This window comes from Seriola aureovittata, chromosome 13, assembly GCF_021018895.1.
Source record: "Seriola aureovittata isolate HTS-2021-v1 ecotype China chromosome 13, ASM2101889v1, whole genome shotgun sequence".
In the NCBI taxonomy this organism is placed as follows: Eukaryota; Metazoa; Chordata; class Actinopteri; order Carangiformes; family Carangidae; genus Seriola; species Seriola aureovittata.
This window is the reverse complement of record NC_079376.1, coordinates 23132266-23147500: the sequence shown is the minus strand read 5'-3', so window position 1 is coordinate 23147500 and position 15235 is coordinate 23132266. Positions and strand designations below refer to the sequence as shown.

At 40.2% G+C, this 15235-nt stretch overlaps 2 protein-coding genes across 2 annotated transcripts in view; one reads left to right on the top strand and one right to left on the bottom strand.

Moving 5' to 3' along the window:
- The window catches only part of trappc12 (trafficking protein particle complex subunit 12), a 39370-nt gene extending 28916 nt beyond the window's left edge, over positions 1-10454 (bottom strand). Inside the window, exons 1-3 of the mRNA XM_056393367.1 lie at positions 10359-10454; positions 8581-9927; positions 7253-7369 (exon numbers count right to left, since the gene is read on the bottom strand). Of these exons, the coding sequence (XP_056249342.1) occupies positions 7253-7369; positions 8581-9918 (1455 nt within the window). The 5' untranslated portion in view covers positions 9919-9927; positions 10359-10454. The remainder of the gene's footprint in view (positions 1-7252; positions 7370-8580; positions 9928-10358) is intronic.
- A 118-nt stretch (positions 10455-10572) lies between these two features.
- The window catches only part of eipr1 (EARP complex and GARP complex interacting protein 1), a 66120-nt gene continuing 61457 nt past the window's right edge, over positions 10573-15235 (top strand). Inside the window, exons 1-2 of the mRNA XM_056394215.1 lie at positions 10573-10740; positions 10889-10972. Coding sequence (XP_056250190.1) covers positions 10699-10740; positions 10889-10972 — 126 coding nt within the window. The 5' untranslated portion in view covers positions 10573-10698. The remainder of the gene's footprint in view (positions 10741-10888; positions 10973-15235) is intronic.

Sequence of the window (15235 nt, the reverse complement as noted above, 5' to 3'; positions counted from 1 at the left end):
TGAGGCCCTGGGATCAAGTCTCTGTGTTGGCAAACATCTGCCCGGTTGAGGTGTTTTTAAAACAAGACACTGAGAGGTGCTCTGTGGCCCACCCTGACCTTTTGACTCCCAGTGAAAAAGAGAATTTCAAATAGGATTTCCTGGTCTTGAAAAAACAGATTCTGGTGATGCCTCTGTGATGAGGACCGGAAGGCATCACATGCTAATTTGCAATAAGAGGCATAAACAACAGTCTTGGTGTATAAAAATTCATCAAGGAAATTCAAAGGCTTTTTCATAGACTTGTAATGCAGTTTAGAATTAAATATAAAACTACCAATTTTGTATCGTCACAATCACAATTATGTGAGAAGAACATTTGACCTGTGTATCTACTGTACATGACGTGATCTTTGCAATATCAAATAATAATAACATTTCTTTACTATTCTCTTGTACAAAAAAGTCAATACCTACTAACTAAAAGCAACACATTTTGTACTTAAAGATCAGAGGTCTCTTTACATTCAGCATTTCCATCCTCAGAAAACATTTGCAAAGCTGTTTTCCTGAACATGCTGAAACCAGCATCATTTATATCCACGTTTGCTAACTTACAGTCCTTGCCTTTTGCCGGTACACTGCTGTGTTTTCTAGGCACATCAGTGCCACCTGTTGATCAGTGCAATATATACTGTGTGTGATACTCGATGGTAAAGTGGCTGACAAGGGCAAACACGCTGCGACGGCCCAAAACACTTCCATTAGGAGAAACGAGCTGCAAATGCCTAAACAATGCAGATACACAGAAAACACATACAAAAATACAAAACAAATACAAGAACTGAGACTGATGCAAATTAAAAGTCATGCTGCAGGAAACCAAAAAAACAAAACATGAACAGCAAACACACTCCAAATACAGAAACAGTAAAGACAAAAACACATGAACCTCCAAAACAAATGCAGCAGAAAAAACGCTGCATATCCACTGAGTGCTCCCCCTAGAGGCCTGGAGCTCTTCCACTGGGTTGTCTGGAAACGCAGCGTTTTTTTCTGTTGCATTTGTTTTGAAGGTTCATGTGTTTTTGTTTTTCCATCGTTTCTGTATTTGCAGTGTGTTTGCTTGTGTTTGCTTTGTTCATTTTGGCTTCCTGCAGCACGTTTTCCTTCTTGTATTTGTTTCGTTTGTTAGTATGTATTTCTGAATTTGCAGCTTGTTTCTCCTAATGGAAAGTGTTTTGGGCCGTTGCCGCACGTTTGTCCTTGTCAGCCACTGAGTCTGCTCTCATTCAAAAAGTGAGGTATGGTGTGAATGGTTACTGTTGCACCTTGATCTTGGAGGGTAGCTTGTATTCGTTTTTGAAGTTTTCTTTGTGTCATGGCACCTCTCCACACTGATTACTGGTTGTCAGGTTTGACGAGGGGGGTTGGCTAGTCAATAACCAAAAGAGCATGATGTAATAAATGAGCATCTTGATTGTGATGCCAGACTTCCGGGTGGATCCTGGTAATGGCGGGGAAGCATCTCTGTTTGGAAAGCCGCGAAGTGTTCTGTTATTGTAGTTATTGTCTCTGTCACACAACTAAATGAACTATAACTGGGACCTGGAGCAGGTTGATAATGCTGAAATAAATCAAAACGCTGAGTGGCGTGAGGACAATGAGGACGTGCACCATTTTGCCCGAGGCCTCAATGTAAGCCCACTCATTCAACTGAGTCTGACAGCTAAACGGTAGCCATCTCTCCTGGTGCTAATATATGTACGGCACTGCGCTCTGGAAGCCCTAGGACAGCCATATAAGCTTGAGAGCATCTATAAAGAATGATCTTCTCTTAAAGTGAAGCGGTGACTGTAACGCTTAGTTTTTTTCCACCATTCGAACTGTCCTTCTGTTTAATCTGGGATCTCTTTTCCTCTTCTGGTCATTTCCAGGGAGGTTGAGTACAGTACCATAGACCTTACACCCCTTAATAATATCAGCACCTGTGGTGGCAGGCACATCAAGCTGCTTGGAAATGGTCTCGTAGCCTTTACCATGACCATCCTTGGCGATAATTTTCTTATCTCCTCAAACAACTCTTTTCTTTCTCTTGTTCATGTTCACCACGGTGCACACAATGACACCAAATAGCACAATGAGTATTTTACTTAATTTTTAAAAAGACTGAATCACTGATTATAAGATTGCAGACACCTGTGATGCTAACTGAATAGTCTACTTGATCCACTTACTTATGACTTACTTATACTTCTAAGGGGTACTAATCATTTTGTCCGGGCCATTTTAGAAGATCTTTGTAGAATAAACAAGAATTTAGCTCTTTACTTTATAATTTCAACAGTTTTCAGGAAAAATTAAGCGCTGGGTCAATGAGGTTTAAGGGCTCCAATACTTTTACTTTGGTAATTAAGTAATTGGTTCCAGCTTCTCAAATGTTTAAGTGTTTAGTTTTTTTTAAGCAAGAGTCAGTTTAATGTCTTTTGGTCCTAGGATTGTTGGTTGGACAAAACAAGCAAATTAAAGGCGTTATCGTGGGCACTAAGTAAAGTGTAACTGCCATTTTTCCCCCGACTAAATTATTGATTGCTTAACTGAGAAAATAATCAGCAACTTAACCATAAATCCCCCCCCCCCCAAAAAAAAATGTAATTCCTTCAATCAAGCTTTGCATTTGATCCTTTTCTCAGTAAACAAGTACATCTGTGCTAAACGTGATGTGCATGCAGTGGCAACTTAAAAGTTTTTCTGTTAGACCTGCATGATGTGTAAAATGTCTAGTTTGAGGAAACTAAGTTAATAACAACATGCGCAAAAAGGTTATTCTAAATTCAAAAATAACGCAGATGATAGCTGCTTAATGAGCTAATGAGTCAAGACAGTACCATAAAATGCTACGTTAATAGTTACAGTCTCTACGGATTTGCTGCAGTTTCAGTAATGTCATGACTCAGGAGGGTTAGCTGACTGGCTATCTCGTAGTGAATCTAAAGATTGCATCAACAAGAGGGATAGACTGAAAAAGGACTGCACACTGATATGAGCTCTCGGTTTACTGAAGAGATATTACTTCTGAGTACGAGATGAGAGGCCTGAACAGTGTGTAGATTATACTTCATTCAGTCTGTCCCTGCCAGGTAGCTAACATTAACTAGCTATGTGGTTAAATCTGTCCATTAATAAAAACAAAGAAAGAACAAAGAAATATTGAGTTGTAAACCAGCCAACAAGAAGTGCAACCCAATATTACAATCATTCAAAAATACAACACAGAAATTTGTAATAATAACAATCACTGTCTTTGGATTTGTGTTTCTTATTGTTGTTTTGCAAGTCGTAGGTCTTCCTTTGCGATTCTCAATTCTGTCGTAAAGGTACGTAGATAAATGTTCTAGGGGTGGGGAGTTAAGATCATTTGGGTTATTTGACGTAGGGTTGTGTGAGGTACTTATAGACAGTGTATTACCTGCAGTAGATTCAGATCAGCGTGTTTTTGCAGAAGGCCCTGTCCTCAGCAGGACATTGCTCAGCTTCTGTGCTGCTGCTTCGCTAAACTGTGCGCCGATCCAGATCTACTGCAGGTAATACACCGACTAAGTATGAGTACCTCACACAACCCCATGTCAAATATTCGCTATCACTTCAAGGAAATTAAGTTAAGACATCAGCAATACTAAGCTATTTATTGTGCGTTCGTCTTTGTTCCTGTATTCTGTACATGAATATAAATCCAAAGGGAGGAAAAGCTCTGGTTTCTGATGCAGAAAAATGCTGTTTTTTTTATTGTGGATATATGACTGGGGGGACCACAGAACTCCTTGTTTTCTGTCCATTTGTATAGTTAGTTTTGATTTAGTTTTATTTTTCATGTGAAATAAACGTCAGTGGAGGAAACTGTTTTTGTCGCTACTGGATAATGTAACTGCCTTGTTGTTTTTCCCTTTGTACTAGGTCCTTAGTAATTAGGAGGCAGATCATCTCATCTTGGGTGGCAGCAGTCCTTGCATTTCATCATCTAACTCTAACTTATCAATATGCACAAAAATGCACACTAATAACTAATAATCATTTCACTATCATTTTTGTGTCAATAAACAGATTGGTAGAAAAAGATGTGTTTTTAATGAATGTACAGAATGACAGCATCATTTGAGTCTTAGAACAACAGTACAGGAGATAGGCAAGACAGGTTTATATTAGGACTGGCGAGACAACTTCAAATCAAAGTTATGATTATTTCAAACAATTTATTTTCAAATGATGAAATGTAAAACAGGTGCAAAACAACTATTTTTTGGTCAGTATGTTGGAGTAAGAAAGAAGAATGTGATCTGCATCTCCTGCTGTAAAAACACATGGACGTAGAGCTAGACCAATGAATCCGCCCAACTAATATATCAGCTGATATAAGCTTGCAGATGTATAGAATAAGTTTATGTCTACCGGTAAGTAGCCAAAACATAAAAATAAAAAAAAATTAAATGCAGTAGAGGAATGCCAAAGATATATCGTCAGAGAGCAAAGACAAGTTTATCTCAGCTTTAAAAGGTGCCGATAAAATGGGCCGACCAAGTATTTCCGAAACACACACAAGCAAAAAATTTCCGTTTCCACCTGTAGCTGGAGGAGAAACAGCAGGTTGCTGCTGTTGCATTTTGTATAATTAGGTTTCTTATTAAGTGATTCCCAACTAAATGCCTTGATAACTTACTAGAAATAACTAAGTTGTAATCGAAAGATAAACTAAATTGAATTTAGTTCTGAAATTAAGCTCCTTTTTTATTTTGTGATTCCTCTGCCGATGTTCATATTAATTTACTTCAAATAATCAGGAAATCTAATCGCGAGGTGCCTAGAAGTTCCCACACACAGCCGAAAGTGTGCCTGTGTGTGTGCTTAGGGCCGGGTGAAGCCCTCCTCTGCCTCCAGATCTCTCACTCACACAACGTTGTCATTCTGTGACATCTCTCCTGTAGGCCCATGTTACCTTCCTGGCTCACCGTCTTTCTCCTTTCTCTTGCCTTTTGCTCCAGGGAGCCACCCACACCAATTGGCAGACAGTGTGTGATCCTCTTACACAAGCACATGCAGACACACGCAGACACACGCGCACACACACACGCACACACACACCATATAGTGCAGTTGAAGGCAAGCTGAAAGTACCATCTTGTGTGTGTGTATATACACCAAGTCCAGAAGGCCCTTGAAATATGCACAGCAATCCCATGCATAATACATGGGCACAGCAGGAGAAAAGAACTTGTGAGCCGAGTGGATCGCCACCTCTCCACTCCACCCCTCCTCTCCTCTTTCCCCTCTCTCCATCACACTGTCTGCTGCTGCTGTGTATATGTTTTAAATAACAACTGTCTCTCAGGGTCATTTGTGGGTCAGAAATTATGATGGAGGGAACACATGAGGGCTGCAGAGATAAATAGCAGCAGGAGAGGGAATGAGATGAGACTGTACGGTCACAAAGACAGAAGCTTGGTATGAGAAGAAATAAAATATGGGGAGAAATGAGACAAATGATTCACTGTTTTCAGTCAGGCCTAACCACGCAGCAGTTTCAGTGCAATCACTGACTGTCAAAAGGTCAGACAAGCTGCAGACACCACAGGAAGCTAGTGCTGTAGTAATCTACCAGCGGTTTTGTCATTTACCTCAAGAAAATGATGTACTGTTCTTAGAAAGCACCTGCTGCACATGTACAAGCACGAGAGCGATGCTTTTTAGCTGTTAGAGTTGTTGAGTAGCATGACACAAGATTTAAAAATGCCCCAAGTGTAACCTCTTTTATAAATATAGGTTCAAAATCTGACAATTTAGGTTTGTAGCTGCCTGGGGCTTGCACCTGAAATGGAACTCTTCCAAGTTGAATCTGAGCTGTGGGTTGCTTCAAATATTATTTCATTTTGTAATATGCTTGGATTGCCTGCTTTTTCTTATGTATAAATATTTTTTACCTTTTAAAAATAGGCAAAATTATTACTCATGACTCCCATTACCTAGAATTATGGGAAATGGTATGCTTTTCATTGCCTCCGCTCAGGTACACTGCAGACTGGCTGCACATACAGATCAACATGAAGTTAAATTCAGGTGCTCTTCCAACTAATGATTCAAGTCATCCATGTTTTGGGGCAGGCTTTGTTTTAGTCCACTGAACATGGTATGAATGTGTGTAATGTTTGTATGTATGGTGGGGAATGTGACCACTGTCAAAGTTGTGGTGTAAAAACCTTGAAGCCGTATGGCAGGTCTGTATTTTTATTGTATCTTTTTTGTGTGTGAATTACATAAAATTGCTTGTGGTATGAGATATCCTATTATTATATGATTTAACTTAAACATGCTAGGAAGTTGGAGAGAAAACAATCTCCTCTCAAGGGCCACCTGGATCTTCCAGCCATATTACATGGTCTTCATTGGGAGATAAAGATAGCTCAGTTGGAGACTATCCTCCTGTAAAAAACGAGCCCACAGGTCGTCTGTGCAGCAGGTTATTATGTCCCATCGTTACGTTTTGTTGCTAGGTGAGATCTAGTGGTCGCAGTATTTATGACAGGAGCAAAGGGAAAAGTGCGGTGACGTAGTAAAAAGAGAGACAAAGTCCAGGTTGTGGTGGATGGATGAATATGAGACAGGATTCCCATGTGAAACCAGCCATTGATGTTGTTTCTATTACCCATGAGCGTTCGACAAAGTTAACCACATTGTTATTATTGTAACCATGACAACAAAAAGACTGTGTAATGTTGAGGAAGCACTGCTTTTAACCTGAATCACGATCTAAACATAACCATGTAGTTTTTGTGCCTAAACCTAACCATGCCATGACTGTTATTACAGTAACCATGGCAACGGTACGTATATGACCTATATGGTTGTTCAGATTGGAGGACTTGGGGCTCAGTTGTCATTGAACCGTAGATTTTGAGAATCACAGAAATGTTTTCAAATGTCAACTAAGCAAAATTTGTCTCCTGATGAAGACAGTGTAACAAAGTCCCAAGCTCTAGCTCTGTGCTCTAGCACAAGCGAGTAAGTGAACTTTGAGGGGTGAGTTATTTGTCAACAGCCATTTCCAAGGTCAAGAATAAACTGCGAAGCTAGCAGGTTGTTTCAACTGCATGCAAATCTTATATACAAATATACATGAAAAAACAAATGCGTAAAAATGAGCAACAAAGCTTAAATAATGACTATACTACAACATCATGTTTTGATGTCACAATGAATAAAAAAAGTAGGGTGAATGACTTACGACGAGCTGTTTGAGGCCTGTGAAGGACTGCTCCACAGAGTTGGCAGTGAGAACTTGACGCTTCATGGCTGCCTGCTCTCCCAGGAAACGAAGCATTAGGTCTTTCACAGCATCACCCTGCATGAAAACACATTTGAATTCAACAGGACACAACAGGATTTCACATCAAGAGCCTTCAGAGTTGTAATGCTGTATTTACATTCAGAACCTGTGTACTAACAGCAAGATTTCAAAATATCAGAAGAACATGACTTGTTATTGGTAGTTCCTCTGCATTAAATAAAAATGGATTGGGGACAGAAAAAAGCTTTAATCTGGACATCCCCGAGTTTGGTCAGAATCACAGATAATAAACACAATAACCAGCCCTAAGAGGAATGGCACAAAAAACAGACGACATAAAACGCTATCTTTAATTCAGCTTTGGAGTGGCTCTAATTTGTTTGTTGAAGACTGGTTGTTAGTGGGCAAAAACCAAGATGACGGAAAAATACGTGACTTTTATTCATTTATTCAAGCAGGCATTCAAACACATTCTGAGGGGATAATGAACACAATCTGAGCTGGAAGGTGGACGCACAACATAAGATTCAGCTTGAATAAATAAGTAAATTGTTGCTTCATCAGGGTAGTTATTACAGAAAAATGTTGCTGTTGAAAGATCTCAGAGGATGTTTAGGAGAAAAAAAAACATGATATGGAGGAGCGTGGAAAGCCATGTGTATGTGTGTTCACTGTATCCAGACAATGTGTTGTGCAAGAGATACTGCCTGAAACCACTGTCTTTGTGTGACAGACAAAAGAACACATAAAATAAATCAAGATCATCAGGTGGAGCATAAGGCTAATAAATTTCTTGCCATAATAGACTGAATGCTGTCAACATATTATAAGGGTTCGAGCAGTTTTGCATAGAGAATGTGTCCAAACTGAGATGCTAGAGCTGAGTGTTTTGACCAGACTTACTAATACTAGAGGTGAGACAATTAATCTATTAGTTGATTAGGCGATCCTCAGAAAATTAATCAGCCAAAACTTTGATAACTGATATAGTTGTTTAATCAAGCAAAAAATGCGTTCACATTTAGTAAAAGGACTACTACAGTGATTTAGGGTGGTTTTAAAGAGTTCTCTGTAGGTCACAGAGGAAATGATACAACTGTTTTCACAGGCTGAGTTGTAATACCCATGATGAGTAAAGTAAACTTTACAAGTGTAAAATTAGTGTAGTGCCCATTTACAAAAAGGCAAACTGACATACTATAAAATTAGAACTTTCTCTCAGGGCTTTCTTAAGACACATGTATAATAAGCAGTGCTTGTCTTACCTGCAGGTTGTCGAACTTGAGTCCAGGCATGGTAAGTCTGTTGGTCTCTGTGTAGGCTGGGCTGTATTGCTGGGTGGCCACAGAGATCAACATCTTCCTGGTCTCCTCAGATGGCAGCCAGGCATCATGGCGCCTGTCCACCTCACTCAGGCTCAATGCTGTCGCAAACGGATCGTCGTTGCCAGAGAATACAGCTTGGAGCTGGTTGAAGGGCTGCGGCTGAGTGGCAGGGGCTGTAGTGGGAGCTTGAGTAGGAGCTGGGACTATTTGGGGTGGAGGAGGTTGGGTGTTAGTGGTTGTTGTGTCGGTAGGGCCAGGGCAAAACACTGTGCTATGGGTGAGAGTACTAGAGTCCAAAGGCCCCCCGGAGGTGGAGATGGATGAAGAAGTGGAAGAGAGCTGGCAGTCAGGGGTAGGGGCTATGGGCGCAGGGCTGCCTGGAGTGATCTCTGCATTGGGGTTTGAAACGGAGATGAAGGAGGAGGGGACAGTAAAGGAATCAAAGAAGTCAGAAGCTGGATTGGCCTGTCCATTGTCAGTGAAGAACTTACTGAGGCTGGGGCTGGGCTGGCACACAAGGGGGGCTGTCAGCTTGCTGGGGGTCACTGCCTCATCGCTTACCCCACCGCTCCCCATGCTAAAGCTGGGGGACTTGATGAGAGTAGGCTGGAAACCGTCAGGAACCAAAGACTTTGGCTGGCTGCCGTGGCTGAATATGGTGCACACTGGTACAGGCTCGACTTTCAGACTAGTCCCTCTGACTGCCTGTGGTGCTGGTTCCTCACTTTTAAGACCAGATGGACTCTGTGCATCACCTGGGGGTGAAGCATCGGTTGTGACTTGCTCTTGTGTGTCTGTCTGCTTCTTTGTGTCCTCTTCTACTTCCTCTTCAGAACCATCTTTCACCTGTTCCTCCACTGAAACTTTAATTTCAGTTGTATTTAGTGCAGTGTCACTTTGTTCCTCTTTGTCTCCTGAGGTCTCTCCTGCATCCTCCTCCTCCTCCTCCTCCTCCTCCTCCACTCCATCCAGAAAAGAGTCAATGGGAGCCACATCATTCTCCTCACTGTTATTGGGTGAGTCAGAAATCATGACACTCTCCATCATCTGGTCGTTGAGCTTGTCCATCAGGCTTTCTGATGGTGTGGCATTGCTGTCCTCCTGTGGGGTGGCAAACTCCCCGCCTAAGTCGATGCTGTCTTCCTGGGGTAGGATGCTGTCTCTGGAAGGGGTCTGACTGGAGGTTGGCTCCAGGGGAGCTGGAGTGTCCTTGTTTACATCCTCCACTGTGATGTCCAAGGTGACTGGGCGCTGAGCAGGAGCCTCCCCACTATCCATCTTACTCCTCTGCACAATGAAAACACAGATATAGACGTTACCACCTATATTCTTGCAAATCACTATACATCATCTGCCTTAGTCACTTCCTGTCTGTGTAAACAAACGCTAATTTTTACAAGCTCTTACCGTCAGCACCGAGCTACGGCTACCGTGAACGAGTCAGTTTGCTTAAAATCCTATCACGAAAGAGCCGTTAATCAGGATCTCGAGGATTGTTGTCTGTTTGATTCAAGCTATCTTGCTAATGCTACATTAGCCGATGGGCTGCTACAGTAAGCTAAATTAGCTGAGCAGCTGGTTGTAAATGTCAAATACACACTTCACTAATAGCTGGCCAAGCTTTAAAAATCAACGAACATAACTACCATGCTGTTCATACCACTACGCAATGACAGACAAATAAAGAACTTAAACACAAACACGACTATGTTTCTTACCTTACTCCAGACTGACAGCTAGGGATTCCAGCATAGGGTTCCACAGGAAAGCTACATGTACGGTGCTCCACGGCGGACAAATTTCACACCACCGCGGCTATTGGTATTCTTGGCGTCTTCTACGTACTTTTACTAGCCTATATAACGTTGCAGGACTGTCGTTACGTATAATAGTCACACGGTTTTTTTTCCCCCGGTTTTTGAATCGCGGAAGTACGGCTACTGTGTTGTGTTTTGTACAGTCTGCACACAGTAGCACAATTACTTATGATAGTTTCAACGTAATTCACGTCGTTTTAAAAAGGGACAAGAAAACGTAAACCCTGTTAACAAACCGAAAATGGAGGATGACGCTCCTGTCATTTATGGTCTCGAATTTCAGGTACGTATTGATGCTACACTTTCAAACCATTCACTACTATTTCCCTGGCTGACAGCTAACGTTAGCTCTATTCTAGTCTGTTCTTTTGTCTTCATTAAAACGTGTTTATGTGAATGGACAGTAATGTTCCTTTGTATCTATTCTGCAGGCACGGGCACTTACTGCCCAGACAGCTGAAACTGATGCCATTCGTTTCCTCGTGGGCACACAGTCTCTGAAATTTGACAACCAGGTAAGACAAACAGTTCATGACAGGTAACACATTTAAAGCTGGGTGGAAGGGAAGTTTTCTAACAGGAGACAGGAAGCCCTTAATCCGGCTCATTTATTTCATAGCGGTAGTTTGTTTGCCTGTTTATCTTTTTGTTTTTTGATAATAATACGAGCAAAGTGTTGTGCAAATATCCTGCTATCTACTGAATGAGATACATGATGCTACATCTGCTGGGCTAAGTAATTATAGCAATGGACAAGATCACACCATACGTTGGAATTTTAAAATGCTATTGTAGGTAAACTGAAAAAGCAAACATAAGTAAAACAAAAATATTCTATGTACTTTGAATGAATTAAACTTATTATCAATTTGAAGCTGGGTTAAAAAATGCATGTTTTTTGCTCATTTTTAGTTACTGATCAAAGATACAAATGAAGTTTAAATGGTGGTCCATATTTCTTGCTAATGTAGCTAAGAGTGGAGTTTTCTCTTATGATCAGAGAGTACATAATAAACCCACCACTCTCCCATAGTGTAAGGTTACGTATTATGAACAAGCATATATCGATATGGTCATCAAGACCATGTGTGTACAAAGAGATTTAGATATGCATTAGTTTGACCAAAACAACATTTAAAAAAAAACTAAACAAAAGTAAATTTAAAAGCCTTTCCCTGAGCTTTCAGTCACATTTCATAGTTTGCTTTCAGTTTTGCAGTTTTCTGAGCCTCTCTTCTGATTGGCTGACTGTTTTCTGAGTGATCCAATAAAAATATAGCAGTTTTCAGGTAAACACTCAGAGAAACCAAATCCTGAAAGGTTGGATGGTGGGTCCAGGTGGGCGTGGCTGAGGGCTTGTGACTGCTTTGTTGTGACATCACAAAGTTGCAAGTGTCCTGACGGCTGGTTTTAAGGCTCAGTTTATGAATACAGGCTGTGTGCATTCTCTGTGGACTAAGCACTTTGATACTTTCACAGTAATGATATAGAACCTAGTCCTGCTTTATAATAAAATAACACATGGACATCTACCTTTTTATACTATATGAACCTTTAAGACTGGCTGCATGGATTCGGGCCACAGATTCGTTCATCAGGACAATTTCAAATAAAGAATTGTCCCACTGTTGCCAACCCAGGGAATGTGGCAGTTGCATTTCAAGGCCATTTTAAAATCTTTTATAAAAAGGATCTGATATTCAATATTCATCTTGAAAGTGTCACATAGGCCATATTGTTCTCATCAGTCCCAATCAAGAAGAGCAGATTGTTAATATTACCAACCATCTGTGGAGGTTCTGACTTAACTTTGCAGTGTTTGGTCATGCATTGTAATATTCAGACTGAATCTAACATTTTGCGAACTTCAACCTCTTCATGTCAATGGTTTGCTGTCAGTCCTAAAACCAGTGTGTTGAGACACACCCCTTCTTTTTCAATGAATCCCTCATGAATGTAGATTTTAAGACAAAGGGCTGAAGAAGTCTCAGTTGATTTGTATTGACCAATAACTGTCAAATATCAGACACTGAAAGACATTTAGGAAACCTGAAATTGCATTAAAATCGCAAAAATAATTAGAAAAATAAAGAATTTAACCGACAAATATAAAATTTACAAATGGAGAATTTTTGTTACCTTGAATTGCTTGAAAACTTTTCTCGCTACTTTTTTTACCCATTCTAACGTTTAATTTCCAGTCCTGAAGAAAGACGAGCCGAGGTGGCCAGTACGTGCAAATTCATTTGGTTGTGCTTAGTTCTTTTATTTTGATTTAGTTTACTTTTAAATTAGAAAAAAAACTAGTTTATTCTATTTTTGTTTGGTTTTTAGATTTAAGACAGCCTCAGGGTTTTGGTGTTTGGTATTCTGGAGTGTATATGTACGGTGTGTATGTGAGTACTGGATACCAGGCATGGGGACAGAGCTGCAGAAGAGTATTTTCATTATCAATTAATATGACAAATATTCTTTCCGTTAATCAATGTAGTAAGAAATTGGATGTGAAACAATGTGTCACCAAAAGTGTTGATAATCAGTTAATCATTAAGTATTTGCTGTTTCCAGCCTGAGAGGATTTTCTGCATTTCTCTGATTAGTTTCACTGTTAATTGAATATTTCACTTGGACAAAAGGAGTAAGATGAAAGGACTGAAAAGACGTCACCTCGAGATTTAGGATTTTTTTTTCAACTTTTTTTTTAAATACAGTTTATCGACCAAATGCTTAATCAAAAAAAAAACAACAACCAAATAATTATTGATGGAAATAATTGTTGCAGTCATAAATTATTTAATTGTTCAATATACAAAATATGCACTATACTATATAGTGCTAGCATCCACATATTGCTTCCAAAACCCAAAGATATTTGTTACACAATATTATATCTCGATAAAAAAATTCTGATGATTGACCGGTTCACTAAATGATCATTTCAGTCATAAATGTTTGATCAACCAGTCATTTCAGCACACATCAGTAACTGCACTTAAGCCAGTGGCATCCTTTTTAATAGACAGATCTGTTGCATGAACATACATGTTGTATGTACATCTGTGGTTTCTCCACAAAGGTGTGTCTGAGTGTTAGTGAGGGTTCTGTGTAAATGTGTGTGTGTGTGTGTGTGTGTGAAGGAGAACGAGTGAGAGTGTGTGCATGCATGCATGCATGCAGAGGTCATTACAGAGACAGATGACAGAAACAGTTGGCTCTAAACGGGGGGAGAAATAATTAGCTCTCTGAGAGCAAGAGGAAGAGAAGGATGAGAGAAAGAGAGAGAGAAAAGATTTGTGCCTTGATAAAAACGAACCTATTTTCTGGCAGACTTCAGTGTGAAAACGGACTGGCCCTGAACACAGACGTTGTCCAATCCAAGACTTGTGTAGCCGATCTAATACAGAGCGAGTGTTGGGAATGGCAACAATGCGTTCCAGTCGATCTGTGTGATTTCTTATTACACACTAACATACTCCTCCCAACACTTTGAGCTGTAACACAAAAAAAACCAAAGAGGTGAATTATTCATAGTCATGTTAATCTAATCCTTGTGCAATTATTAGATTTATGTCCTAATGAAATGCTTATTGCTCATTTATTTAATGGACTGTTAGCTTTGAGGCCACTATAGACTGTGTGATTTTGGGCTGTCTCAGACAAAAGTTGACAGCAGTGAGAGGAATGTAGTGAAATCCAGATCCTACTCTTTAAGTAGGGATTCACCAATCCAACGTTTTGTCTCCTCGAAGTGATTCTGATACTGATTCCTATTTTTAATGTGGTTCAGTCACTTCTGTCCCTGACCCAGGAGTGTAACGATTCTGAACTCAAGGATGATACCGGCCAATCATGGATGCTTGTGACAAAACAAATAAATTAGATAAAAAATACAGCAAAAAATAATGAATAATGAGACTGTGGTTCAAAGATTCAGAGGTCTGAACTGAACCGTGGACATCAGACATTAAACCTGATGTTGCTCCAATACAGTTACTCCTCATTGATCTGTCTGTTCTCTGCCGGTGATGAGGTCTATGATAAGTCTGGGGAAAGTCAGAGAAAAATCAGCTCTTGGATTGTTTCACTCACTGTATTTTTCTATGGTTGCCACGGTAACACGGCATGCTGTGGCAGCAAGTTGAAAAAGCTGAACTGTCATGAACTCCTAATGCACCACCAAATAGCGCTGGACGTTCACTAGAGTAGCCACCCTCCCTCGCCTCGCTGCTGCCGCCGTGTTTACATTGAAAAGGGTTGAGGCGGTGGCGGCAACCACTTTCTGTCTGAAAGCACCTTAACAGCTTCCAGTAAAGTTTTCTGATCATTTCTGTAAAAATAGACAATCAACACGGCAAATGGTAAGGTGTCTGGAGGTGTCAAATGATCTTCTTAAACGTCGTTATATTTTGTGTAAAACTGAGTGCAACACCACGATTGGTCTTGAGGAGAGACTGTCCCAAATTCTGCGCTGTTATCCCCATTTGTACGATTAATCACACCAAAGCCAAAAACACAGATCAAGGAGGCAGTCGGACTCTTCGCATTGGTATAAAAACGCCTTTAGATCTGATTCAGGTCACAAGTTACATTCTTAGAAAACAAACAGGATTCAAACCCATGTTGTTCTAAAATAAAAAAAATATCTTTATTAACTTGTGCTTTGTTTTCTGATATCAGTGTCAAAGAGCATCCAAAGCTGTAAAAGGGATCATTATTCATCTTCTAGGCCTTGTTCTTTAAGATGACCGTGCATTAGAATCTTGGGTTCAGTCAGTGCA